This window comes from Drosophila mojavensis, unplaced genomic scaffold (genome assembly GCF_018153725.1).
Source record: "Drosophila mojavensis isolate 15081-1352.22 unplaced genomic scaffold, ASM1815372v1 contig_80, whole genome shotgun sequence".
NCBI lineage: Eukaryota > Metazoa > Arthropoda > Insecta > Diptera > Drosophilidae > Drosophila > Drosophila mojavensis.
In genome coordinates, this window is record NW_025318906.1 from 243,468 (window position 1) to 267,890 (window position 24,423).

The window sequence follows — 24,423 nt, forward strand, 5'->3', positions numbered from 1 at the left end:
GATTTTGAAGTGTGAATACGTTGCCACGCCTGGCCTACTTTAGGGGCGCCTCCGCCGCCTGTCCGCCCGTCTCCGAGCGACGCCTAAAGTTATTTGCGGCCATTTTTTTAATCTACACTTGAACGCCGGCCTAGCACGCGGCAGTATTTGCGCAACGTGATGAGATTTTGCGGTTGCTAACCAATCGAGGGCCTTTATTTACATTTTTCTCAGCTTTTGCTTATCGATCTCTGGATTTTGCTTTGGCTACGGCCACAGCTTTGGCTTTTTGCCCTGTTTGTTGCCCGTCTCTTGCTGCGCATTCGATGCGGTTTAATTTTTTTTTTTTTTTTTTTTTTTTTTTTGCGCCCAAAAGCAGGGAACACGAAGCAGGCGACAACTGAAACTAGGTAGAGGGTCTTTTCGCAAGCAATAGCTTGCAGGTCCATAAGTTTCCTCGGCCGGCGACAGAGCAAAAAGCAAAAAAAAGAAAAAAAAAAACATGAGAAAGAGAAATGGTGTTATAAATAAGAAATGTTTGTCTGGCTCACAGAAACCGCTGGACTCTTACAACAATATGTCTTAAATTGCACCCTCAAAGCGACGATGGAGCATTTAAATCTGAAATCACATATCGATCAAATAAACTACTATTTATATTTAATAAATATTTTGTAAATGAAATGAAACGTATTCATGCATGCACAACTCTGTTACAGAGTCAATCAATAGCATATGTTGTTAGATAAAAGGGTCCTTGCATTATAAATAACCAACAAATACCTCTGGTCTTTTATTACAATGCATCATGGAAGTGGGTAATAGAATCATGTATGCATAAAATGAAATACAAGCACTTTATGAAATAAAGTAATTAAAGTGCAATTATCATTTCAATATATTTACGCATCTGCAACTGCAAATCGTTTGCACCACTGAACCGAGGAGAAATCCTTTGCATGTTGGGAATGCTGTCAGCTGCTTTACCTACACCACACAGTTGACCATTGGCTTGGTTAACACTGTGGCTTGATTTAGAAATTGTTGCTATCGCTGTTGTTGTTGTAGTAGTTGTTACTGTTGTTGTTGTGGTTGCTATTGCTGGCTAGACCGCGTTCTCAATTGGTTTTTGCGATTTCGCTTTTCCACTGAAATTTTGCCACTTAGCTGGTCGTAGGGCATTGCTAAGCAGCTGTTCAGACTCTATATATGCGGATGTGGATGTGGGTGCATTGAGCCTTAGCTCATAGTACGCTGATTCAAGTAAATGGCGCTAATGGCCGATCGAAGTGAGCCCGCAAAGCGACTCCGTCTCCACTTATCTGCAGTTCGAGTGCATTTCGCGCGGCAATTATTTTTGCTCAATACCCGCACTTGACTTTAAATTGTCGCCGACTGTGTCAGTCCCACCTGAACTCATCATCCCATCCGCCAGCCTCTTCCGTTTGCGAGGAAGGGCTTTTGCCCTGACGATTTTAATTTGTCGCTCTGTGCCAATTGTTAAGCAAAAGTGGCTAATTTGAAATTCTTTTGAGCGAAGTGCGCACATTTGTGAATGCCAAGTTGACGACGTCGTTAGCCCAGCTGTGCCCACCGCGAGGGGATTGGAATTAGTCACTGGGGCCAGAGAGGTAGGGCACAGAGAACTGGAAGCTGGGAGCTAGGGGCTGAGAGCAGGGAGCTGAGAGCCGAGAGCTGAGAGCTGAGAACTGGGAGCTGGAACCTGGGAACTGAGAGCTGCGAACTGTGAACTGTCTGTCTGTCTATCTGTCTGTTGTCGCCGCGGCTGTTGCTACTGCCTGCCTTTGTCTTTGTGTCACGCGGCATGAAATTGAATTTTGGTCTGCAGCAGTTGACTGGCGACGAAAGCCAATTGGCCCCTTCCCGTTCCCGCTGCCGAACCTCATTTACCCCTCGCCCGTCGCCTATCGTCCGTCGCCCGTCGCCCGTCGCCCGTCGTCCGTCGTCCGTCGTCCGTCTTCCGTCGCCCGTCGCCTCGTAAGCCTTGCCTTCAATTATGGCTTACGGCCAAACGCCGCCATTTTGACACTCATACAGCGTAATTCGAAATGAATGAAAATTCTTTATAACTACCGTCAGTTTTTCTGCTGTTTTCTCAGTTGTTTGTGCTGTTGTTTTGAGCGCTTGAATTTCAATTTACATAAGTCTCTGCATCTGCACCCAGCTTCAGACTCTCCCATTCTCATTCTTACACTCTGTTTCTACGTCTCTCTCCCTCTATTTATCTGTCTCTGTCCCATCTCCATTCTTTGTTCAACTTTTATCTTAGCTCTGTGCCTCGTTTTTCTCCTCTTTCTGCTGCCAGCCGGTAAAACTTGAGTTGTTTTTGTGGTTAAATGTAAATTTTATTGAATTTAACTCTTTTGTGTCTGTCTGGCTGAGCGTTAAAGAGGAAATTGCATAATTATGCCTAATCTTGAGACCTATTGCAGCGCCACTTTCCAAATTTATGCAATGCAAAACGAGAATCGACCCCCCAATCACTAAGGGAATTAATCCAACGCTGGGAGCTGCAGCTAAGTGGCTCCTTTCAGTTTGACAAAGTGTATTATTGGAATATGTAACGATTTCTCTGTCTGCTTCTATCTTCGAAATTATTTGCCTATGGCAAATTAAACATGAGAAGCGTGTGTATACGGGAGAAAAAGAGAGAGAGATGGAGGCAGAACAGATACAGAGATAGAGAGAAAATAAAATATTTATCGTTACATTTATGCAACATTTCAATCATTAATAAATCAATTAAAATAAATTGGAATTTTGTGCGCTGATGTTGAACGCGAAAAAGGTTTTTTTTTCTTTTTTGCAGGGCCCTTTCTTCGACTGTGGAACTGCTCTGTTCAGTCCGTGTAATGGGCTCGGTTCCATGCCATTTAATGCAATTAAGCAAAGCTCTCTTGATATTATTGTTTTTGTTGGCTTTTCGAATTGTTGCTGATATAAATCAAAAAATGAATCATTTGACGCGCTCGACAGATCGACGAGCCCGCCAACAACTTAAATTATTCATTTGATTTACGGTGACACAAATTTGCAGCCAAATGGAATATTAACTGTGCGACGTGGAGGACGCGGAGCATCGCGGCATCCGCTTAAAATGCACTTTTATAAACAGCACACAAAAAGAATTATGTTTCCCAGACAAACAGAAACTACAGAGAGCATAGAATGTTGGCACAAGACATCCTTTTCCAAATCTGGACATAAAACTACTTTCAGCGCATTACAAGGCAGACATGTCAAAAGTTGTACGGCGGCTGTCGATGTGCCTGCCAGTATACGGCTGAATAAGAGGCGCACTGGCAGTGGCGACGACCGACAGGAAGTAGCAGCAAATCCCAGCAACACCCACCAACACCCACACACCCACACACCCGTACACACACACTCACATTGATCCTTATCTATGTGTATATACACACACATTTTAGCACATCAATAAGCGGGTGGTTAGACATAAGCGTTAAGAGCATTAGAACTTTGCCTTCAACTATCCAGTCTTCCCCCTAATAGATGCCAAACGCAAACTGCTGACTCCGAATCATGATTTTGATTAAGGCGAAGTGCAAGCAGCCAACAGCCAACACACTGTCACATGGAGCACGTCGAGTTGCCAGCTTACCCTTAAGTAGACGATAGGCAAGACAGCAGCTGCCAAAATGCATCATTGGAAACAACCTTTTGTATTCGCCATATGGTTTAATAAAATGTGCAGGTATTAAGGGCTTAGCATAGAACGTTGACCAGCACCAGCTAATATATAAAGGTGTTAATAATTATGCATATCCACAATAAACTGGCTCAATTTATAGCATTAGTTTCCGTAACTGGGCTCGCAGTTGCCTCAGCCTTGCCGTTGTCCAGGTTGAATTTCTCAGTCTGGACCTGCTGAATGCATTGATGAATCTTGTGGGCAGTTTCGCACTTGTTGGCGCCGCGGAGTGAATGACAGGCGCGTTGTGGCCACCAGGTGGGATTGATTGCATCCGACAGATGGCCAACCAAGTCCTGCTCCACAAAGACACCGTCGTGCATCAGACCCATCTGCTCGTAGAGGCAATGCGTGAAGCATTGAGTGGCCTCAGTGACATTTGTGGCATCGTTGGTGTGAAACTGCAGCAGCTCCTTCAAGGACAGCTCCGTCTGCTGGGCGCAGAGGCGCACCTGATCCGCGCTAAACTGACGCGGAGTATCCTCGATCACAGTCACTGCAAGATTCGCCTCAACTTTGGCATATCGAGACTAGCAAAGAGTAGAACAGAAACATTTCAGCACAACTCTCAGCCGCCATTCAGTGTCCCACAAACCTCAGCGCCGACAAGGAAACAAAGTGCAACCAGCAGGTACGAAATACTCATAGTAAAGATTGAATCAGAACTGATGACTACAGAATCGCGTAACCTCGTTTATATAGTCGAGATTTAGCCATTTGTTTTATCATGTCATTAGATCTAGATCTAATTGCAAATATCAATTCAATGAGCCGCATAAACCGCTTAGCCGAACATTTGCTTTCATTGCCATTGCCAGAAATGTTCCAAGTTTGCTGCTCGAAAAGTTTAGCCCGCAGTTTTAATAATGCAAAGTAGTCGAAGGAACCCAAAATTAAATTGATGCCAATGTCGATACTTCGAGAGCGGCTTCACAAAGTTTCCCAAAAAAAGTTGCCAAAAAAATTAAAACAAAACGTGAGCTGCTGCGAGTGCAGTTGCTGTGCAACGCACCTGGAATACCCTTATTGCCTACTGCCAAGCAGATCGTGCCTGCACAGCATATATGTATATATATATATATATATATATATATTAGGTAAATTAAAGACTGCTATGTAAGAGAATAATAGGTATTTATATACATATCTGCGGATTATATGTGAATATGTATGTCTCTATATATGTATGTGTGTGCATTGCGGTGCTTCCGCTTAGTCTGACTGCTGCTGCTGCTGCTGTTATGGGCTACGACTATTTCCGCTGGTCGCATTAACTGCAGGCGCATAACTTTTCCAATTTGCTTTTGGCAATTATTGATATAAGCCGGCAGCAACAACACTTCAGCTCAGTTTTTCTCCGACTCTGTCTCTCTCTCCCCCTGCGCTGTGCACCTCCCAGTTGAATTTGTGTATGTGAGGCGGGGCCGTCCAAGCATATTTTCTTGCATTTTGCGCATATTTGTGCAACATTCTCAAAATTCTTCAACAAAGTTTTGTTATTATTGCCGTTTTGCTCGAGACTCGAGAGTTGAGAGTCGAGAGTCGAGACTTGGGTTTGGTACTGACTGCCACTTTGATTACTTTTGCAGTTGCCGTTGCAATTAGTTTGTTCATTAGACGAGGCAACAAACAGCCCATGACGAGAGAGAGATAGGCAGGACCGAGAGCACTCAGAGCTGCAAGAGCTGCCTCGAGTTGATTGGAATTCACACACTTAATTAGTTGCATGCCCAGTTAATTTCCTCTTTGTTCCTGCCACTGTAGTTGGTAATTGCGAGCAGTTTTTGCTAAAATATATCTTTAAGATGCACGTGCATGTGCCTTCCTTCCCACTGCCCCTCGGCGATGCAAATAAGTTAACAGGCCACCAGTGCATACGGTCCACACAGTCCACATTGAGTAAAGTGATTTTCCGACTGCCCGGCACTGCAACCGTTTTTGTAAGCTCTGAAATTCAATACAGTTTTGCACCGCTCAAAGTCATTCAAATGTGTTAGCCGCAACGATCTCCCCAGCTTGGCCGCAAGGCACGAGCCTTGGAACTGGACCTGGACCTGTACCAGGATTGCCCGCCATCCCGGTCTCTTGTTTTGTATCCATTACACTCTGCACATATTTGTTGCATAATGCCATCTTATGCTCGGGCACATTGTTGACCGGTTGTTGGGTATTCTGGGTAAAGTCTTCTCTGCCCGCCCTTTTGTATTTGCATTATCTCCTGATAGTTTAATGCCAAAGCATTTTGGTTGAAAAATCTACAATTCGCATGCCGCAAAACAAAAGCAAATGCCAGAGACAAACTCGTCAAGATGAATGACTGTGAGCAAATCCAGCGACTCAAGCTTGCATACCAGCATTACTCCATGTCAGTAGACCCCGAGAGCCCGGATAGCCTGCACAATTCAAATTGCACATGTCCAGCCCCCTCCACTCACCAGTCAAAAACAAAATAAATAAAAAATATATATATATATATGTATATATATAAAAAAAAAAAATGGAAAATAGCAAAAAAGGAAAAAAGTATGTGACTCGAGGCAGTTTCTTTCTGCTGCTGCTTGGAAAATTCTCAAGTAAATTTCATTGAATAAGAAATAAACAAGTAAATACTTCAAATAACTCTAAGATTCTCTCTCTTTCTCTGTACTGTGACAATTTTCTGCGGCGCTTTCAATTTAATTTACTTCTCCCCAACCATTTTTGACCATTGTTGGAACGTTGTGTGTAATTTAAAATCCCCTCAGCATGCAAAACACATCCTCAGCCGCATTTAGGCGCTTTCACTTGTCGGAGACTGAAATCAAGAACGAAGGAAACCAAAGCCAAATCCCACACAGCCATAGAATGTGTGGCCAAGCCAAATACGAGCAAGTATGACATGCTCCAGCACCAGGCATCGGGCATCAGGCATCAGGCATCAGACATCAACGGAACGTCGACGTGGCCTTGCAAGCCAAGCAAATAAATGTTGGAAGGCAAAAATGAAACGTGCCAAAGTCGGTTGACAAAGCATGAGGTAACCACATATATAAATACTTATTTAGTAGTAATGAAGGGGAGGGGGCGTAGAGTTACAGGCATGGCAATAAGTGTTAGACTGACTTTTGTCATTGTTCATTGAATTTTCCAACTTTTTTTCTCGTACTTTTCTCTTTGTTAAGTGGAAGTATTGGATTTAAAACAAATATCTGACTAAACGAGAGTCGTATCACAAATACCCTTCTACTCCGTAAATCATTACAAAGATGTAATTCAAACAAAAATATTTAATTTATTTTATATATATTTTATATATTTTATTTATATATTTTATTTGTATATTTTATTTATAGAAAAGCAAAATAAATATAGAACTGCAAGACGATGCTTACCAAATTATAAACAGTTTTATATTAGAGCACAAAAGAAATTAAATACTCTCCGCTTTACAGAATTTACTTTTTGGGAGAAAGCTTTCCGCGTAACACGCAGCGCAGCTAGAACATCGAACGTGACGTAGAGCCTTGTGGCAATTATAGCTATTATTAGCTATATTTATATTTTGTACACGGGCTGAAGAGTAGGCAACACTGCCTGCAGTGCCTGCAGCGCCTGTCTAACGGGATCAAAAGTACATTTATTCTCACATGTCTGCTTATGCTCTTTTCCTATTTATGTAGCTGACTGTGGGTTGCAGAAAACATACATACATACATATTTAAATTCTAAACATTTTAAAAGGCAATCAAGCCAATGAGAGCTTAGATATCTGCGAATGTCGCAATTTGTGTAAATATTTTCCTATTCTGTTGTCGAATAATTGCATTAAAATTGGAATTTTTCAATTTGCGAAACGAAAGGCTGTCACAAGTAGACGAGTATATGCTGGCGGGGTTCTGGCTTCTACAGTTCAACAGCTCCAAAACTCTCCACAAAATGAAGTTGCGGCACGCATTGTTTGCGGGCCGCCATGTGCGACAGCGCGACAACTTTCGGACGGCCATGTGAGAGATCCCAGTGACGTAAACGAAGCAAAAGACAGTGCAAGCTGTCTGTCTGACTGTCTGGCCGACTGGCTGGCTGGCTGCTTGGCTGACTGTGGCATTCTTTAGCTGACTTCGCAGCGCGCAATTGTTTGATAATGACACTAACATGATGCTGTACTGACAACCAGGCAAAAGCAACCTACTACTTGCCATTTCAGTTTTTTTTTTTTATTCTGTGGGCAAAGCTCCACGAAATTATATACGAAAATTATTTGTAACGGGCCGCCGCTAGCAAATTTTGGTATCCTGGTCGCAGCTGAGTCGTACAGTGTCAGCCTAGGCTGGATCCCATTTTGGTTGGCGCTTGTTTAGCTGATTTCCTCTGGCTGGCTGAGAAGGGCCACTGCGAAGCGATTGTAAATTAAGTTTTAAGCAACATGTCTGCAAAAATCATGCCCGAGGACAACAGCCTCGGCCTTTGTTGGGCTCCCTCTCCCTCTCTCACTCTCTTTTTTCCTCCTACCCCTACGCGAGCTCTGTCGCAGGCAGTTGCAAGATTTCTTCCTTCTTTTTATTCGTTCGTTTATTTTGTTGTTGTTTTGTATTCCTATTTGAAGAATGGAAATTGTGTTCTGTGTGTTTGCTGCAGTGGTCGCAATCGTCGTCGTGCAGTTCCTTGAGGAGCTGCTTTACTATTTTCGCATCATGCCTTTTCTACTTGCATTCTTTTTGTTTTATTATTTTTTTTTACTTTTATTTTTTTATTGTATTTTGCTATTTACACTGCCACAGTCAACAGTCGGCGTCGGCATCGCCATCAGCATCGGCATCGGCATCGGCGTCGGCGTCGGCGTCGGCGTCGACGTCAGCAGTTGCAGTTGCAGTTGCTGTATATATTTGCTGTAGCTGGGTAGCCGGCAATGGAACGGCAGGACGTCTCGGCGCATTTGTGTTTGTATTTGTATTTGTCTTTTAGTTTATTGTGCTGGGGCCACAACAGCTACCAACGAACTTTGGCAAGCAAGTTCTGTGTTTGGGCTCCACTGAGGCAAGGAATTCAATTTTAGAATCGCAAAGGACTCGGCGCAATTGTTGTGGCTGTCTTTCTGTCCGTCTGTCTGCCTGACTGACTGACTGACTGCATTTGATTACAGCTCGTTTCATTTAAAATGATTTGCGCAGTTGATCAGCTTACGTGCAGCCGGGGCAGCGCCTAATTAATGCCACCAGCAATCGATATCATATGTAAGGTGCGAATGCCCGACTCTGAAATACCCTACACTTAAGTTTAACTGCCTTACGACTCTAGTCCACTCACACAAGTATACCTACTAGACTATCGTCATCTATTATTGCTTTCATTTGAACTAGCCACTATTACAAACATACAGAAAGCAACTTACGGAAAACGTAGAGAATCTGAAGTGGCAGCAAATTGTAGTCTAATATACACAAATCCTGGTCGCTGGCTTAGCTGGGATGAAGAACAGCCGACAAAACACTTGCCCGGGCAATTAATTAAAACTCAACAAAGCTTAGCAGACAACTAACAGCAGCAGCAGCAGCAGTAGCAACAACAACAGCTGCAAATAATGTAAATGTAAAACCTGCTTAAATAGATAGCCAAGGGTTTAACTGTTAAATGCAGCGGCAGGGAGTTGGCGTCGTCAGCTTTTGCCATGCCCAGAAGGCTTCGCCGATAGATCAGCCACCAGCTGCTGTATGGCCACAGTGCAGCCCACAACGCCGAAGACAACGCCGATTATTATTAGGAGAATATCGCGTATGAGCTTCCAGCGTAGACGACCATAGCCCGTCTCATAGTTCACAAATATATCGATCAGCGCCGGGCAGAGCAGGTTTAAGTTGCAGAGGGAAAATGCGCCTTCCAACTCGGTCAAGGCTGCCAGATTGGGCACCACAGCAGCCACGATACCTGTAAGAGGGGAAAATATAGGAAGAAGAAAGTGTGAACAGAGAAGGTCCGACTGCTGCACCTACCTGTTAGGAGGAGGAACGAGAGGCGCACTAAGATCTCCGCCGTAGTGCGGCACTTGTGCTCGACTGCATTATCGCCGTAATCGCTGAAGACGATCGTTATGAACACGAACCCGTTCAATGGGTAACTCAAGAAAATGCCACAGGCGATGGCCACCTTGATGAACTGTGAGAGACTTGCAAGAGAAGAGGAGGAGTTAAACACGAAAGTAGATATTATAGCTATGGACTGGGACAGCCACTTACACTTCGCTCTGTGGAATATTGAGCGTAATGCTGGCCTCCACTTGCTCGCCATAGCGCCAATAGCCCATGATTCCAAAAAATAGATTCGAGCAAAGTATGAAGAACACGGCTAGATTGAGGACACCAAAGAAACCCAAGTAACTCTCTGGATGCGCCATGTTAGCCTCCACGACCAGCATCTAGACGTACATGTTATTTAGGGTAAATTCGGAAAGAGTCTCTGTTGTACGCACTGAGCCGACGGCTGTGAGGGAGAAGGCTGCGATGCCGAAGAACATCATATAGTCCTGGGGTGGCTTGAACATTTCGCGATCCTGTAAGCTGGGCAGGCCCTGAAACAAGTAATACATGATGCACAAGAATCCGGCATAGAGCAGAATATTCGAGACGAGGTTCAGTGGAACCAAAAACTTCAGTTTACGTATCATAAAGAATGGCAGCTGCAGCACACAGACACCGAGAACGTAGTAGCGCTCGTGGTAGTCCTTGAAGTAGAAGTCGCCGATTTCCTTAAAGTTCTTTGAGACAAACACAATGTAAACGCAGCAGAGGCCAAACTGGCCAAAAACCAAAACACAGGTGGTCGAAATGCCGGCCGCACGGGCAAAGCAATGCACACAGGCCGGCCCCAGCTCGTAAGCAATCTGCACGGCCTGCGGCATGGACACTTGCGGCACGTGGATGCGTCGACAGCACTCGGTCATGCCAGTGATCTGTGTGGGAAGACTAAATGCAAATAATTGCGATTTGGACCGCGCACGGGCAGCAGGGCAGGCAACTGCGGAGACTCACCAGCAAGTGAATGCAGTAGGTAAGCAGGACCATTAGCAGCACGGAGAGCAGCACGCCGGACACGATGCCAGCGTAGCGCATGGCCAGCGGCATGGCCAGAATGCCTGTGCCAATCACGCACTTCAGCAGCGAGACGAATGCATCGAAGTTGCTGTGGGGACAGGAGTTGAATCACCACCATTGCTAGCTGCTAAATGCTCGATTCATAACGGGCAACGCCGCGCGACAAGTCACTTACGTTAGCGGTACCTCAACAGTGCGTTTCTCGTAGGGATTGTAGATGTAAATCGATGATCTGGACGGGCTGTTGGGTAATCCGCTGCAGGCACGTTTCAAAATTTAATTATGGCCGAGCTCTTCGCGAAATCCAACAACTACTCACAGAATGGACGGGGCCGGCGGCTGGGGTACCTCGGAGTCCTGCTGCGCTGGTTTGGCCATTGGAGCCAATTGTCTGAGCCGTACGAAACCCGTTAAACTAAACCAATGGTGAATAACAAATTTTGATAACAAATTCAAATGAGTGTAGTCTGTAGTCGAAAGTGTCGTCTCTATTCAGAACCCAACCCCAGCCCCACCGCCCCGCACACATTCAATTCACTTCAAGCTAATCAGTGAGCTTAGCTCCACAATCAAAAACCCAACTGCTGCACATGCGCGACGGCCATTACCATAATATGCGCAAATTATTGTATACTCTGCAGCGTAGCCAGAGCCAGAGGCAGAGCCAGAGGCAGGGGCAGAGGCAGAGGCAGAGGCAAAGGCAGAATTTAAAGCAGAAGCGAAGGCAGCGGCAGTAACATAGCCGAAGCCAGAGCCAGAGCCAGAGCACACAACTTACAATAGTTTGCAAAGCAACAGTACAGTACGTACCGGCTAGAGCAGAACTTTTTCAAATTATAGAAAGACAGACATAGGGAGAGAGAGAGAGAGAGAGAGCGGAAGAGGGAAAATGAGAGCGGGAGAGCGAGAATGAGTGCGGCAGACAATCTAACTGAGCATATTCAAACGATTTGCTTTCACATAAGACATATAAGGGAAGAGAAGAAGAAGCTAAGATATATAGAGAAACTAAGAGGAAGAGATTGAGACCACATCTAAGTCTATCATACAATGCGTTCACCTGTCATTAAGAGAAAGTTCAAGAGATTAGTCGAAGTGGTGGATCAATCCAACTTAAGGACAGCTTAACTATAAATCACATGGGTCAGTCAGTGTCAATAGTTGAGTTAACGCCTTCAGATGCATTAGTATTGCTGTTCTTTTCTAGCAATACAGTACAGTGCTTACTTGGGAGAAGAACTGATGGAGCACACAGAAGAGCAAATCAGAAAGTTTATTCAAGCAGCGATTGACTTTCGTCTAGCTCAATTGTAGTTGATGGCTGAGCGACAAGCTAAAGGGTTTCACAATGGCAGCTTGCACTGTATCTTGTATCTAGATAACCAGCTCTGCAGCTACCAAATTTCAATTCCAGCTGCAGGATGCAGGATGTCGAGAGTTGGCGTTGCCGAGAGGAGGACGATTGTCATGCCAGAATGTGCACTTCCGCGTCCGCTTTTAGTTGTGTGAACTTAACAGTAAATTGAATTAAAATTTATTGTGAAAATTGCAAAATTCCAAAACGCCGCAGCAGCAGCAACAGCAGTTCGCAGAAGTGGGCTTCAAGGAGACATCAGCGCAAATCCAATACAAATAAAATTAAGTAAAAATGCACACAGGGAGGCGCACATGAAGTGGGCGGACCATGGCGTAGGGGCCAGGGCTGCTGCTGGGTATGTGAGGGGGACAGGGGTCGCCGTGTGTTTGCACAAAAATATGCAAATGTGATATTGTCGCTGGCGACATTTACAACAATTACAATAACAACGAACGGAACGGAACGTACGGACGGCGGACGGCGGACAGGCGGCAACTACTAACTGCGTGCGACATGTGACACGATATTCAAATAAAGGCGGCCCAGGCGGCAGATAGGGCGAGACGTAGGTGGGTGGGCGTGGCATTTATAGCATATATTTTGCATAAAAAGGGAAATATGCAGCAGCAGCAGCAGCCGAGCAAGAAAACGAGCGAAGCAGCAGCAGCAGCACAGAAATCAAATAAAACAAATTTGGAATTTTACAGCAGACGGAACAGGAGAACATCTTCAACACACACTCGCGCACACTCACCCGCCCACACACATATGTGTGCTCGAAGGAGTCTCGCAGATGACTTCGACTTCGACTCTCCTCGCTCGAGTCTCGCTCTGCCAATGTGCTGGGTGTCTGTCTGTCTGTCGTTGCTGTTTTTTTACAGAGACAAACAGACTGACATTCAATTTAAATTCCTATACAAATAATTGCGTGCCAGTTCCGAGGCCAAACAGATGGATGGATGCGGAGCGGGCTGGAGCACTGCAGCGCTTAGATTATGTTTGTTTTCTTCTCTCTTTTTCCTTCAACGGATCCGCTGCGACAGTTGCCATAATTTGCCTAGCTCAATGTCAATGGACACAGACGCTAATAATTATGCATTCCTCGCCACGTTCAATCCTATGAAATTATTCTGTCCTCATCACCTAGTGTCGCTGAAACAAAACCAAAAAGCGTACGAGCAAATGGATCCGACTCGAAGATACCCTCTGCATCAAATATTGAATTACACAGCTTGTGGCCGTGATGATTTTTCAATGAACTTAATTCCTAATTAATTCACATCAATATTGGTATTGATTGTTAATAAAATATTCTGAATAGTAAATTTAGTCAACTTGCAGTGGATCCATTGTACAGGACATAAAAATAAATCTTACCTCAAAGCAAAATTTCTTAATGCAGCGCACGCACCTCAACTGCTCTCTTTCTCCCTCTCTCTCTCTCTCTCTAGCCCCTTCGTTGGCTACGATTTACCTGACTGTGGCTTCACCTATTATCGCTGCGGTTATCTTTCTCCTTTTTCACAGTACTCCCGCACTCCTCCCGCTATTATCATCAATGTTATCAACAGCTTAGCTGAAACTTTCCGCGACTGAAGGATGCACCACGTTCGACGTTCGCGCTCCACGCACCTAGCTCCACGTTTCGCTGCAGCTACTTCCTCATGCTTTGCGCATCAATGATTTTGATCAGATTTACTGAAGCTGTCCAGCGCTGATGCTGATAAAGAAGATGACGATGATGACGTTGATGATGACGAGGTGGCCACAGGGCGCGCTTAGCAGCCCTTTTATCTCGTTGCCCACAATAATTTTTGCATTTATAATGAAATTCATCGTCATTTTTCATACTTTCACAAAGTGGATTTTTATTAGATTTGCATTTCTTGAAAACCTTTATACTATATATATGTACGTATATATAGAAAAGCTTATTGTTTTCTGTGCGTTGGCAACCATATGGTCAAAGTGGCTTAAATGCATTAGAACTTCGTTGCCTTCGTTATTTTATTGTTGCTTTTAGAGGCAGTGTTGCCATTTTAGCCAAATTCAGGCTAGTCTAGCCTATTTGAAATTCATTATAAATCCTTTGAAAATGAGTATGAAATAGCCAAACATTCCGGCAGACTATGCAGAAGTCGTCGTCCTTAAAAAACTATAGAACAAAAGAAACAGCTGTTTATGCCATCTATAATTAGCAATATTATCATTTCAACATTTAGCCCTATTAAGTATATACATATACATCGTAAAGAGGTAATCTGATTTAACTATACGCGATTGTTATATATAGGTCTCTCTGTCTGTCTCTGCGTCTGTTTCTCTGACGAAGAAGAACTACAGAAGTTCATTTAAGTTGTGTATATGTATACAGCAGTATTCATTTGGTATTAATATTTGATTTAAACGAAGCTAGAATGCTTGCAGGAGCAGAGCGTGTTCCCATTGGTATTTTTAAGCACGACTGAAACGATCTCTACCTGGAGTCGGGCTCAACGTTTGAACACAGCCTGAGAAAACTTGAGTAAAGTGAAGTGAAGAGTGTGATCGTGGAGATAATAAGAATACTCGGATAAAATACTTGGAGGAAATTCTTATGGAACTACTTACAGGAATTACTTGAAAGAAAAACTCAGAGGAAATTGCTGGAAGAAATACTTAGAGGAAATAAATCCATAAATTTTGCACTTTCACTGTGTGTACTAATACAATTTTCTTTACTTTTCGTAGGTTTGTCCATTTTTGACTATTTTTGCCGTATTTTAACCATAATACTTATTTCGGAGCTCAACAGCTGGCAACACTGGTTAGATGCAATATCATATGCACTGCTATCAAAAATGCAAAATTCATGAATATTCATTCATTCATTTTCACATTTTCCGCACAATTTGTCAATGGGGGGAAACTATGTATGTCTTAAAAACACAACTGGCAGAAAATTTTCTATTAGATAAACTGTCAGTCATTTTCGTTGACATAGGACGTGAGCTCAGGAAACCCCAAAGCGAAAGTCATACGATGATATTTCAAATTATTTTAAGCCCCTCATCAATTCTGCTTCTTTGGAGCTTCCATAAAATACCCTGTACATAATTGAAATGTTACTCTCTTGAAATGCTGGGTATCACGCTGAGCTCAAGTCTTCTGTGTGTGCTTAATCAAAAACATTGGTGACATTTCCTGATAGTAGTGTAAGGACATGACACAAAACAGCTGCATGCACAGCCATTGTAATGTGTCTGCTTGATAATTAAAATGTGCACGTAAAATATTAAAAGAAACACAGCCTGTACATTATGCGGTGACAACACGTCAGCATAGTCGATAATGACAGACAATACGCGACTTGATAACTAACTAAGCTCATCCTGTCTATTTGAAATTTTGCTTGAGCGCGCGCAACGCTGCCCTGAAGCTTAAAGTGTTGGTGAAGCGCGGCCTTTAAACGTTCACCAACACTTATTTATCACGCAATATATCGAGTGCGGTCACTATTTAATCGGCAAAACTTCACGCTAGAGCGGCGTGTTTCGCATATTTACGAAAAACAATAGAAATTACCTGAATAATGGATGATGAGGCGGAAACTTACAAGCTCTGGCGTATACGCAAGACGATCATGCAACTGAGCCACGACCGTGGTTACCTTGTGACCCAGGATGAATTGGACCAGACTTTGGAACAGTTTAAAGAAATGTTTGGCGACAAGCCAAGTGACAAACGTCCGTCGCGGTCCGACCTAATCGTGTTGGTGGCCCACAATGACGATCCCACTGACCAGATGTTTGTCTTCTTCCCCGAGGAACCCAAGATTGGTATCAAGACTATCAAAACATACTGCACCCGCATGCAAGAGGAGAACATCCACAGGGCCATCGTCGTCGTGCAGGGCGGCATGACGCCCTCTGCTAAGCAATCGCTAGTGGATATGGCCCCTAAGTATATTCTAGAACAGTTTCTGGAGTCTGAGCTGCTGATCAATATAACGGAGCATGAGCTGGTGCCGGAGCATGTGGTAATGACAGCGGAGGACAAACAAGAACTTCTCAGCAGATATAAACTAAAGGAGAACATGTTGATGCGCATACAGGCGGGTGACCCCGTGGCCCGCTACTTCGGCCTGAAGCGCGGCCAAGTTGTGAAAATTATACGTTCGTCTGAGACAGCGGGCAGATATATATCGTATAGATTAGTATGCTGAGTGACTTTCGGTAATAAATGTCATAAAAATACATTTTTCATCCAATTATAATTAATAAATAAATACAAATAATATATAAATATATAAAAATATAACGATTCAATGACAGTAAATATATTAAGAGCTAAGCTATCGATAGTTGATATCGATAAGTGTCAAGGTACAACTGCGTGCGAAAAGAAAGAAAAAATAAATACAGAAAATACAATTATACAATCCGAGTTCTATTGTGAGTGCCTGGTCTCCCATTGAGAGCCAGTGGCGTCTAATGCGAGATGGCCATGCTAACGCGCCTGACCAGCAGCGGCACAACAACAGTAGCACCTGGTTCACCAAAAGGTCTGCAACGCTTTCAGAACTACCTCAGCGCTTTTCTCTGGCCGGGAGCATCACAACGACAGCAGCGCAAGTCGTCCACGCAACTGGATGCCATCGATTGCTTCACCAATGAGCTGGTTAACCGTAAGACACAGAAATGGGGTGAGCTGCGCGAGAGTCTGATGAAACCTGCTGTCGAGGAAGCCAATTATGGAGGAAGCACCTTTGGCCAGAACGTGGGTCTCATGTCAAAGGGCATGATGAGCGACCTGAAAGCCCTGCGCTCCCCACAGCTAGGCCTCGATATACGATCTCTTTCACAACCACAGCTGGACAACTTGTTGTTGGCGACCCTGGAGATTAAGAACAAACTGGACTTCCTCTATCTAATTCGGCAATGCGTGCGCTGGCAGCAGTTGCCCTGCAACGAGGTTTTTATCTCCTGTCTAAAGTACTTGAGCTCCTTGGGCCGTATGCAGCAGCTGGAATCGCTGGCAGAAACCTGTCGGCAGTTAAATCATCCCTTTGCAACCATATACTCAGACTTGGCACCGTTCAAGGCGATTGCCCTGTGGCACAATGGCAACTCGGATGTGGCATTGATGACCTTGCATCGTGGCTATGGCGGAAGCCTCAACACAGAAGAAGGCAGGCGCATGATTCGTGTCGCCTTTCGCACCATAGTGGAGGAGACGCTGGCACAGAAAAGCGAAGCCGTTCTCGTCTCCCTAATGGAGGTCGCTCGGGCAATACACCGCGAGCACAAGGACATCTTCGTTGTGGCCTGTGTGTGGAAACAGTGTTTCGCCAGTGATTGGTTTAGCGATCAGAAATCAGCGGGCGAGTTGTTCGAACACTACAAGGAGCTGCAGCAACTGGTGGATCGCAGGTGCGCACCCGGTTACAAATGATAATGCAGCTTCCTCATTTAACAAATTTTTCACTTTCAGAGCCAGTCCGCTATGCTCCTCATTCCTGAGCCGACACAACGTGGACGCTGTGCACCGTCTAATTGAGGTATTCTTGCAACACAATCAGCGTAGTGCGTGCGCCAATTGTCTCAGCCTGCTCTTTAACTACCAATGTATGCGCCGATGCTCTGATTTACTTAATGGTAATAATACAAATTCAACCTGCTTTCACTTTGCAGACTTGCGCAAGGATCTTCGTGCCTGCGCCGAAATCGTGAAATCCTGCAGCGAACTGGAGATGCCATTGACCGAGCTACAAAACGAGCAGTTCCTCAGCCTGTTTCTTGATCAGAGCGAACCGTTCGACACAGCCGCAGGCAGTCGTACGATGGGCAGCAAGTACAAGACGAAATCGTTCCAGTACAAATTTTAGAGGCAATCGTATTTCCCACTTTGTTGCATCCGTGGTTTGTAATTGTAGAGCACAAAATGAAGCAACAGCCGAGGTCAGGTTGTTGCACACATTATATAGCAATATGCACTTGAATAAATGTTATTTATCTCGTCAATCAAAATATCAAAATATGTAGATTCTTGCTGTTATTATTATTATATAGTGCAGCTTTTAGCTGTTTGTCCTATGCTTCTGTGATCTAATTTTGATTTTTAAGAGTCTCGCAGGTTGCCCTCGGGCAGTTGAGATGTGTTCAAGCCCATACACTCGTAGCACCGTGAGATTAGATGATTTCCACAGCGATGAGCCTGGCACTGTTGGCAACGTGATCTCGCTTTGATTTCACGCTTGTTGCGAGCGCAAGGCTTACAGCGTCGATGCTTGTCTCCATAGCGACTGACCAGTGCTACTCCCTCCGGTAGCGTGGAGCGCGACAAGCTAATGACCCCCACTCCATTCGATTGCTTGGCTTCATTGGCGGCTTCGCTTAGCAGCCGCTGGCTGGATTGGCCCAAAATTTCACAGATTTGCAAGCGCATAGCAAGACTTGTGGCCGCCGATCGCCGATGCAGGCGCCGCTGTAAACGCTGCTGGGTTAAAAAGAGTCCGAGCTGGCGTTGAAAGTCGCGTTGATCTATGCTAGCATCGCCGGTTGGCGCCAGCCGCAGCAGTATCCACGCATTAACAGCCGACACATTGAACATCAAGTGCAGCAGCTGCAGGAACACATCTGGCTTAGTTCGAGCCGGCAGCGAAAATGAGGTACTGTATCTATTAGAGAGCTCATGGTAATTAATACAGCTGTTGGAAGTGTGCAGCTGTGCTTGCATGGCATTCACTTGACTATTCAAGCCACAGGCGAGAAGCGCGACGCCCGCTCTGTGAGTGAGTTTCATAGCGCCATTTGACAGCGATCCACCCGACCAGGCTTTGGGATAGTCCAATGAGCAGGACGGCAGGGTACAAAGGCTGCTCAAATTAAACTCCAGCAATTGCTCGCATTGGCTGACACTGGCATAGCGCGTGCCCAGAGTAATATTACGACCTGTGGTCTTGTAGTCACAGATCAGCTGCATCAGCTCCTTGCTGGGCTTCGTTTCCCTTTTATTAACTATTGCATTGGTCATGAAGAGCGTCTTAGCATCGCAGCATACGCTCAGAAATAAATTCTCCGATTGAGCCTGTTCATCCACACAAAGCCAGCCGCTGGGTCCGTAATAGGAGCGACAGTTAATGAGCAGCTTTTGCCATAGTCGCAATGCATCATTCCAGCTGCTTTCGCCCTGGAAGTTGAGGCAGTTCGCAATGAACTCAAAACGCGTCAGTGACATTGTGGCGCGAAAAATTGCATTTCCCAACTCCAACGTCCACAGCTCCTCTATTGGAAGAATTGTTATATAGAAAGAAGGTAAGCATATATTATATATGTGCTAATTGCTAACCCAGTGGTCCATTATATTGTGCATTTCGAAAGACGCCACACAAATAACTCAAGCCTAGCCAAGAACGGAGCTCTGTGAGATCTGCAAAGCGCTCCGCAGGATTTCGCGAGCGCTGCTGGCGTATCTGTTCGTTGAGTAAGCGTAGGAGCATGTGCAGCATCTCATCGTCGAACAACAGCATCCAGGACTCTACAGCATTGGTAACTAGCCTTGCAGGGCCTTTACCACACGCCAGCTGCTTGGGCACCATCAATTCTTCTTGAAGAGGAGCCTGCATATCCAAATGCCAAACATGACCATTACTCGAATAAAAGATGTTGTTAGTGTTTGGGGGCCGGCCACGCTTGGCACGGCATTTCCCTGGATTCATCAGAACCACATCGGGCAATTCTTCATCATCATTAAGCAGAATTTCTTCATCATTAAAGAGCCAAGCAAAATTGGATGTCAAAGAAGTGGTTTCCTGAAGCGGATCGGCATGACTATCCGCGTGATTCTCGACTGGAGTCTTTAGCTCTATTTCCAGATTCTCCACATCCATTTGCTGGCCATTATTATCGGTCTTGTCTGTATTATTTTTTATGTTTGACAAAAGCTGTTCATCTAAAACAGAAACTTTGTCGCCGCTGTCTTCCATTGTTTACCATTCTTTATTTACGTTTTGACTCCCGTGAAGTTAGCTGCGCGCACATTTTAGTCTCACATGAAGTTGGCTGCGTGTGTAAATTGATGCTACTGACAGTGTGTACATATCGAGTCGCAAAAAATACATAATTAAAACAGCAGCAAAACAAAACATTGCTATTTTAATATACTATAACCTGTAGTGACTAAGTTCGTGTAGATATAAAGATAATGCAGAGGCGTCGTTACTCGCAACGGCGACAAGTGAACAAAAGTTTAGCTCAACAACAGCAAATACTAACGAATACAGCTAATTTTACCCTGCAGGCAACTCAAGCGTAGCTGGCCCAGGGAGGTTAGAAGCTATCCAAATAAAGCATTTAAACTTCAACATAAAATAATAAATCAAGTGGCGGTTATAGTGTTTACGCTATGTGAATTATGCGCGCGTATTAAGCGATTTGTCAAAAATCCTGCTTCGCAATGTCAATTTGACATGTTATACTGTCACGTCTTCGAAGAAGTCTTATACGAGGTGCTGTCGATAGGTGAACGATACGTTTCGATAACAAAAAATGTTGAAGGCGAGAAATTTCAAAATGAATAAATATGCAGTAGGCCATGATAAATTTGTGGCAGCTAGAAAATGTCGTCTAGTCAAAGTTAGTCTAATTTCAAAGCTGGTGCTGTGAACACAAAAATACGGAAACTGAAAATATATATAGTGGATATATTTATTACCCATAATTTTTTTTTTTTTTGTGTAAAAAAAAAAAAAACTTTTTTAAAGGAGCTGCAAGTCATTCTCCCTTTACTCCCTTTTTATTGTTGCTTGTTGGTTGGTGTTTTCTTGCTATATGTATATATCATGATGATCTCCCCGGAGCAACATGAAGTTGATTTGGTTTTGGATAGGCAAGTGCGCCGGAATATACAGGACATGATGCACGAAGCGGATGTACAGGCCAACCTATTGGAAAGCGAAGGTCAGTCTTAACATATGCCTCACACTCTATGTGAATCAGCATTAACGCAATTTAATTAAGGCGTTTCGGCACGTGAACGATACAACTCTGAATCCAGCATCGATCAGGACCATCTGCATGCGGACGCCATGGGCGGACTAGGCAATCTTTCGGCCGATGAGATTGTTGAAGAGGATCAGGATTCTGAGCAGGCCGTGCAGGAAATACAAAACTTTCACGACATGCTCGTGGAAACGCACATCGATGTCAACGGCTCGCTGCGCAAGCGTCGTGGCAATCTGCCAAAGCACTCCGTCAAGATCTTGAAACGCTGGCTTTACGAGCATCGGTACAATGCGTATCCCAGCGATGCCGAGAAGTTCGCCTTGGCGCAAGAGGCCAATTTAACTGTGCTGCAGGTCTGCAATTGGTTCATCAATGCGCGCCGGCGTATTCTGCCCGAGATGATTCGCCGCGAGGGCAACGATCCTCTGCATTTCACCATCTCCCGTCGGGGCAAGAAAATAAGCCCCAACTCTTCAGGCTCGATTGGCAACTCAAATGTCCACTGCACGCCGAATCCAATTACAGGCAGTCCGGCCTCAGAAGTTGTAAGCTCTCCATGTAATCTGAGTGTTTTTATACCCTGAACCCATTTTCAATGGGAAATCAGGGTATAATGGTTTTGTTGAAATGTATGTAACAGGGAGAAGGAGGCGTGGCAGACCCCACAAAGTATATATATTCTTGATCAGGGTGACGAGCTGAGTTGATTTGGCCCTGTCCGTCTGTCTGTCCGTCTGTCCGTCTGTCCGTATGTATGAACGCGTCGATTTCAGAAGATATAAGAGCTAGAGACTTCAAATTTTTTTTAAAATGTCCGTAATTACAGCGCGCATATCAAGTTTATCATTAAAAATCGATAACTCATCTCGATATTTTTTTATCGATAAAAACCCTTATCGAAACCCAGTTATAAAATTATATCTTCTACACCTTTATGGCTAGAGTCTCCAAATTTTTAATGTATGCTTATATGCAATTTATACAATTTCGGTTTTTGTTAAAATTTACCCCCCACCTCTAAATTCACCCCCTCACCCTCACTTTTGTAAAAAGCGTATTTCAAATACTAGAGACTTGTGCTTTGGCAATTACATGCATATTCGTGTTATAATCATAATCTAAAAGTTTCATGAAGATCGTACGTCCATAAAAGTAAAAAAAAGTTATTAAACAATTAAGTTCTCATAGTAAGCGCACACTGCAGCCCATGCGTGTTTATGCATGGTTGCTTGTGTGTGTATGTGTTTGTGTATGTGTGTGTGTATGTGTGTGTGTGTATGCGTTTGTGTATGTATGCGTGTGTGTGTGTATGTGTGTCTGTATGCGTGTGTGTGTATGTATGCCTGTGTTTGCGTACGTGCGTGTGTGTGTGTGTGCGTGTTTCTTGTGTAAGCTGAAAGTCGCGAAAAAGTATTGAAATATCTATTGCTCCAAGGGTTCAGGGGATCTCGTAGTCGAGCAGTCTCGACTAGAGCTTTCTTACTTGTTATATTATCTCTTATTTGTCTCGCCCATGCAGGTTGTTGGCGCCACGGAGGAGGTGAACAGCGCCACTGAGATGCACGAGGGCATAGCCAATGTGCTCACCAACTTTGATCAATATGTGCGCACGCCGAACGGCCAGATGGTCAAAATGGAGCCAGAGTTCGACGAGAGCGTAATTTACAGGTAAAGCTCAGCTTGCTCTAGTAGATTGTCCCGTAGGCTATTTGATTGCATTGAGTCCACACAATTGACCTACTTGCTCCCCAAACACAAGTTGGCAACAAGCAATCGCAAACAATCCGCTGGGCTTTCAGAGGCTGCACTCCTCGTTGCAAGCTACCATAATCGATAAGATACAGAGCTACCAACAGCGCAAGGCGGCCCTGAATGATGGTAGCACCGCCAGTATCACGAGCAGCGGAAGCAGTAGTGAGAGCAGCAGCAGCACCTACAGCGCTAACAATTCCATGGTATCGTATAGTCCATATGGGCAGCTGTCAACAGAATTCGACGAGGACAAGCCAGCCAGGAAGCGAGGACGCAAGCGTCAGAACGAGTTGAACAATACCAACGATACTCTGCCACCAGACAAATTTCTTAAGCAGGAGCGTGATCAAGGGCAAGGCGAAGCGCAAGAGAAACAGAAATCGGTGTATCTTTCCAAAGCAGAAGTATTTGCTAAACAGGATGATTGTTCTGGTGGTTTTGTGGCGGCGCTTAGGTAGCTTAATGCATTAGTTTTAACTTATAAGCTTCGATTAGGGCTTAGCTGTAGGCGATCGGCTCTAATGTGCACGTTCTCATTCGCAGATCTGAAGGCGAGGAGAGTGGACACGACTACGAGTCATGCGAGCAGGTCAGCGAGGAAGAAGTCCGCTTCGAGACATCCGATGACTGGCAGAGTGTCATCAAGTAAGTACATCTCGGCGCTGTAGCAAAGAGTATTGCTCTACCCACTCCCTTAATGCTCTTAATGCTATGCAGGACCGTTTTCAGCACCGAGGAAGTGACCACCACCAAGACAAATCCCGTCAGCAGCAATGCAATCAGCTGTGATTCAGTGTCCACGCAGGTGGTCAAGAGTGGGGGTATGTCAGCATGTCGACTCAATGGTTCACCAAGCTTATCTGATTTCAGCTTCAACTTCAATTGTAGGCAATCAGCATTTGCTGGATCATATGCTGGGCGCCGAGGCCACAATAGTGACGAGCTCGAATGCGGATGATGACGGCATTTCGTGTGTTCCAGAACCCGAGGAAACTGTCTCAATCACTGAGAATGAAAACACACAACCGCATACACCTCCACGTCCAGGTACGTTGGCATTGCAATTACCCCAAGAGCATCATGTTAATGGGTATTATTTGCAGCTTTAAGTCGCGAGGAGCGCGATAAATACAAATGCCTGTATTATCTTGTGGAAACTGCAATGGCTGTGCGTCAGAGCGACAGTGGACAAGATGAGGACCTTTCCTACATGGGAAACTATTTAAATAACTAACCTCTAAGCCAAGGATTTATATTGTACATAACTATTTAGAATTTTATTTATATATATTAAGCGTCTGCTTGCACTTGTTAAACTCATTGAACCGTGAACTAATGAGTATCATATTGTACAAAATTGTTAACGGAAACTCCACCAGTCGATAAGCAGTCAAATACACTTTGAATAGACGCTCGAAAAATGCATATATTATTTTACTGTGGACAGGCTATAGCGGTCATTTAATTGAAAACAAAGTAACAGCAACGGTATTAATCGACTGTAATCGATAGTTGTGTGTGCTGCAGCTCGTCGATATTTCTAGAATAGTGGTC

The 24,423-nt window shown here is 44.4% G+C and overlaps 6 protein-coding genes and 1 long non-coding RNA gene across 13 annotated transcripts; 3 read left to right on the plus strand and 4 right to left on the minus strand.

Annotated features, from left to right (window-relative positions):
• Positions 1 to 3,685: 3,685 nt before the first annotated feature.
• On the minus strand, positions 3,686 to 4,376 carry LOC6578242 (general odorant-binding protein 56a). Its single transcript, XM_002004122.4, has 2 exons — positions 4,308 to 4,376; positions 3,686 to 4,242 (listed from the first exon to the last, which is right to left on the minus strand). Exons 1-2 carry the CDS (start codon positions 4,356 to 4,358, stop codon positions 3,802 to 3,804), a joined length of 492 nt encoding a protein of 163 aa, XP_002004158.2. The 5' UTR covers positions 4,359 to 4,376; the 3' UTR covers positions 3,686 to 3,801.
• Positions 4,377 to 7,883: 3,507 nt separating this feature from the next.
• On the minus strand, positions 7,884 to 11,271 carry LOC6581196 (glutamate transporter polyphemus). 3 transcript variants are annotated; one of them, XM_032730300.2, is made up of 8 exons: positions 11,096 to 11,271; positions 10,952 to 11,032; positions 10,714 to 10,864; positions 10,155 to 10,634; positions 9,922 to 10,100; positions 9,679 to 9,851; positions 9,314 to 9,613; positions 7,884 to 9,260 (listed from the first exon to the last, which is right to left on the minus strand). In XM_032730300.2, exons 1-7 carry the CDS (start codon positions 11,152 to 11,154, stop codon positions 9,345 to 9,347), a joined length of 1,392 nt encoding a protein of 463 aa, XP_032586191.1. In that variant the 5' UTR covers positions 11,155 to 11,271; the 3' UTR covers positions 7,884 to 9,260; positions 9,314 to 9,344. The 3 variants fall into 3 exon arrangements, with proteins under 3 accessions (XP_032586191.1, XP_032586190.1, XP_015018501.1); XM_032730299.2 differs by having other exon boundaries at positions 7,884 to 9,613; XM_015163015.3 differs by lacking the exons at positions 10,952 to 11,032; positions 11,096 to 11,271 and having other exon boundaries at positions 7,884 to 9,613; positions 10,155 to 10,647; positions 10,714 to 10,805.
• A 2,960-nt stretch (positions 11,272 to 14,231) lies between these two features.
• Positions 14,232 to 15,073, minus strand: LOC122757692. 2 transcript variants are annotated; one of them, XR_006357808.1, is made up of 2 exons: positions 14,744 to 15,073; positions 14,232 to 14,288 (listed from the first exon to the last, which is right to left on the minus strand). It is a non-coding gene; the product is annotated as an uncharacterized LOC122757692 (long non-coding RNA). The 2 variants fall into 2 exon arrangements; XR_006357807.1 differs by having other exon boundaries at positions 14,232 to 14,308.
• Positions 15,074 to 15,317: 244 nt separating this feature from the next.
• On the plus strand, positions 15,318 to 16,368 carry LOC6578244 (DNA-directed RNA polymerases I, II, and III subunit RPABC1). Its single transcript, XM_002004124.3, has one exon. It carries the CDS (start codon positions 15,705 to 15,707, stop codon positions 16,335 to 16,337), a length of 633 nt encoding a protein of 210 aa, XP_002004160.1. The 5' UTR covers positions 15,318 to 15,704; the 3' UTR covers positions 16,338 to 16,368.
• Positions 16,369 to 16,465: 97 nt separating this feature from the next.
• On the plus strand, positions 16,466 to 18,141 carry LOC6578245. The gene is made up of 3 exons (XM_002004125.4): positions 16,466 to 17,544; positions 17,606 to 17,739; positions 17,806 to 18,141. Exons 1-3 carry the CDS (start codon positions 16,613 to 16,615, stop codon positions 17,997 to 17,999), a joined length of 1,260 nt encoding a protein of 419 aa, XP_002004161.1. The 5' UTR covers positions 16,466 to 16,612; the 3' UTR covers positions 18,000 to 18,141.
• Positions 18,142 to 18,153: 12 nt separating this feature from the next.
• LOC6578246 lies at positions 18,154 to 20,191 on the minus strand. Its single transcript, XM_002004126.4, has 2 exons — positions 19,463 to 20,191; positions 18,154 to 19,398 (listed from the first exon to the last, which is right to left on the minus strand). The coding sequence occupies exons 1-2, from the start codon at positions 20,097 to 20,099 to the stop codon at positions 18,233 to 18,235; spliced, it is 1,803 nt and encodes a 600-aa protein (XP_002004162.1). The 5' UTR covers positions 20,100 to 20,191; the 3' UTR covers positions 18,154 to 18,232.
• Positions 20,192 to 20,226: 35 nt separating this feature from the next.
• LOC6578247 lies at positions 20,227 to 24,290 on the plus strand. 4 transcript variants are annotated; one of them, XM_015163019.3, is made up of 8 exons: positions 20,227 to 21,072; positions 21,133 to 21,662; positions 22,637 to 22,785; positions 22,877 to 23,323; positions 23,413 to 23,514; positions 23,599 to 23,690; positions 23,740 to 23,916; positions 23,973 to 24,290. In XM_015163019.3, the coding sequence occupies exons 1-8, from the start codon at positions 20,955 to 20,957 to the stop codon at positions 24,101 to 24,103; spliced, it is 1,746 nt and encodes a 581-aa protein (XP_015018505.1). In that variant the 5' UTR covers positions 20,227 to 20,954; the 3' UTR covers positions 24,104 to 24,290. The 4 variants fall into 4 exon arrangements, with proteins under 4 accessions (XP_015018505.1, XP_015018503.1, XP_002004163.2 ...); XM_015163017.3 differs by having other exon boundaries at positions 20,228 to 21,072; positions 23,587 to 23,690; XM_002004127.4 differs by having other exon boundaries at positions 20,228 to 21,072; positions 23,587 to 23,690; positions 23,758 to 23,916.
• The last annotated feature ends 133 nt before the right edge of the window (positions 24,291 to 24,423 follow it).

Excerpts from the sequence above, each read along its gene's own strand:
- LOC6578242 (XM_002004122.4), bottom strand. The coding sequence starts at position 4,358 with ATGAGTATTTCGTACCTGCTGGTTGCACTTTGTTTCCTTGTCGGCGCT. Across the intron at positions 4,243-4,307 it reads GTTTCCTTGTCGGCGCTGAG|TCTCGATATGCCAAAGTTGA; the intron begins GTTTGTGGGACA and ends ACTCTTTGCTAG.
- LOC6581196 (XM_032730300.2), bottom strand. The coding sequence starts at position 11,154 with ATGGCCAAACCAGCGCAGCAGGACTCCGAGGTACCCCAGCCGCCGGCC. Across the intron at positions 10,635-10,713 it reads CCTACTGCATTCACTTGCTG|ATCACTGGCATGACCGAGTG; the intron begins GTGAGTCTCCGC and ends CTTCCCACACAG. Across the intron at positions 9,852-9,921 it reads AATATTCCACAGAGCGAAGT|TCTCTCACAGTTCATCAAGG; the intron begins GTAAGTGGCTGT and ends TTCTCTTGCAAG.
- LOC6578244 (XM_002004124.3), top strand. The coding sequence starts at position 15,705 with ATGGATGATGAGGCGGAAACTTACAAGCTCTGGCGTATACGCAAGACG.
- LOC6578245 (XM_002004125.4), top strand. The coding sequence starts at position 16,613 with ATGGCCATGCTAACGCGCCTGACCAGCAGCGGCACAACAACAGTAGCA. Across the intron at positions 17,545-17,605 it reads CAGCAACTGGTGGATCGCAG|AGCCAGTCCGCTATGCTCCT; the intron begins GTGCGCACCCGG and ends TTTCACTTTCAG. Across the intron at positions 17,740-17,805 it reads CCTGCTCTTTAACTACCAAT|ACTTGCGCAAGGATCTTCGT; the intron begins GTATGCGCCGAT and ends TTCACTTTGCAG.
- LOC6578246 (XM_002004126.4), bottom strand. The coding sequence starts at position 20,099 with ATGGAAGACAGCGGCGACAAAGTTTCTGTTTTAGATGAACAGCTTTTG. Across the intron at positions 19,399-19,462 it reads ACAATATAATGGACCACTGG|AGGAGCTGTGGACGTTGGAG; the intron begins GTTAGCAATTAG and ends TTCTTCCAATAG.
- LOC6578247 (XM_015163017.3), top strand. The coding sequence starts at position 20,955 with ATGATGATCTCCCCGGAGCAACATGAAGTTGATTTGGTTTTGGATAGG. Across the intron at positions 22,786-22,876 it reads GACGAGAGCGTAATTTACAG|TTGGCAACAAGCAATCGCAA; the intron begins GTAAAGCTCAGC and ends CCCAAACACAAG. Across the intron at positions 23,691-23,739 it reads GCAGGTGGTCAAGAGTGGGG|CTTCAACTTCAATTGTAGGC; the intron begins GTATGTCAGCAT and ends ATCTGATTTCAG.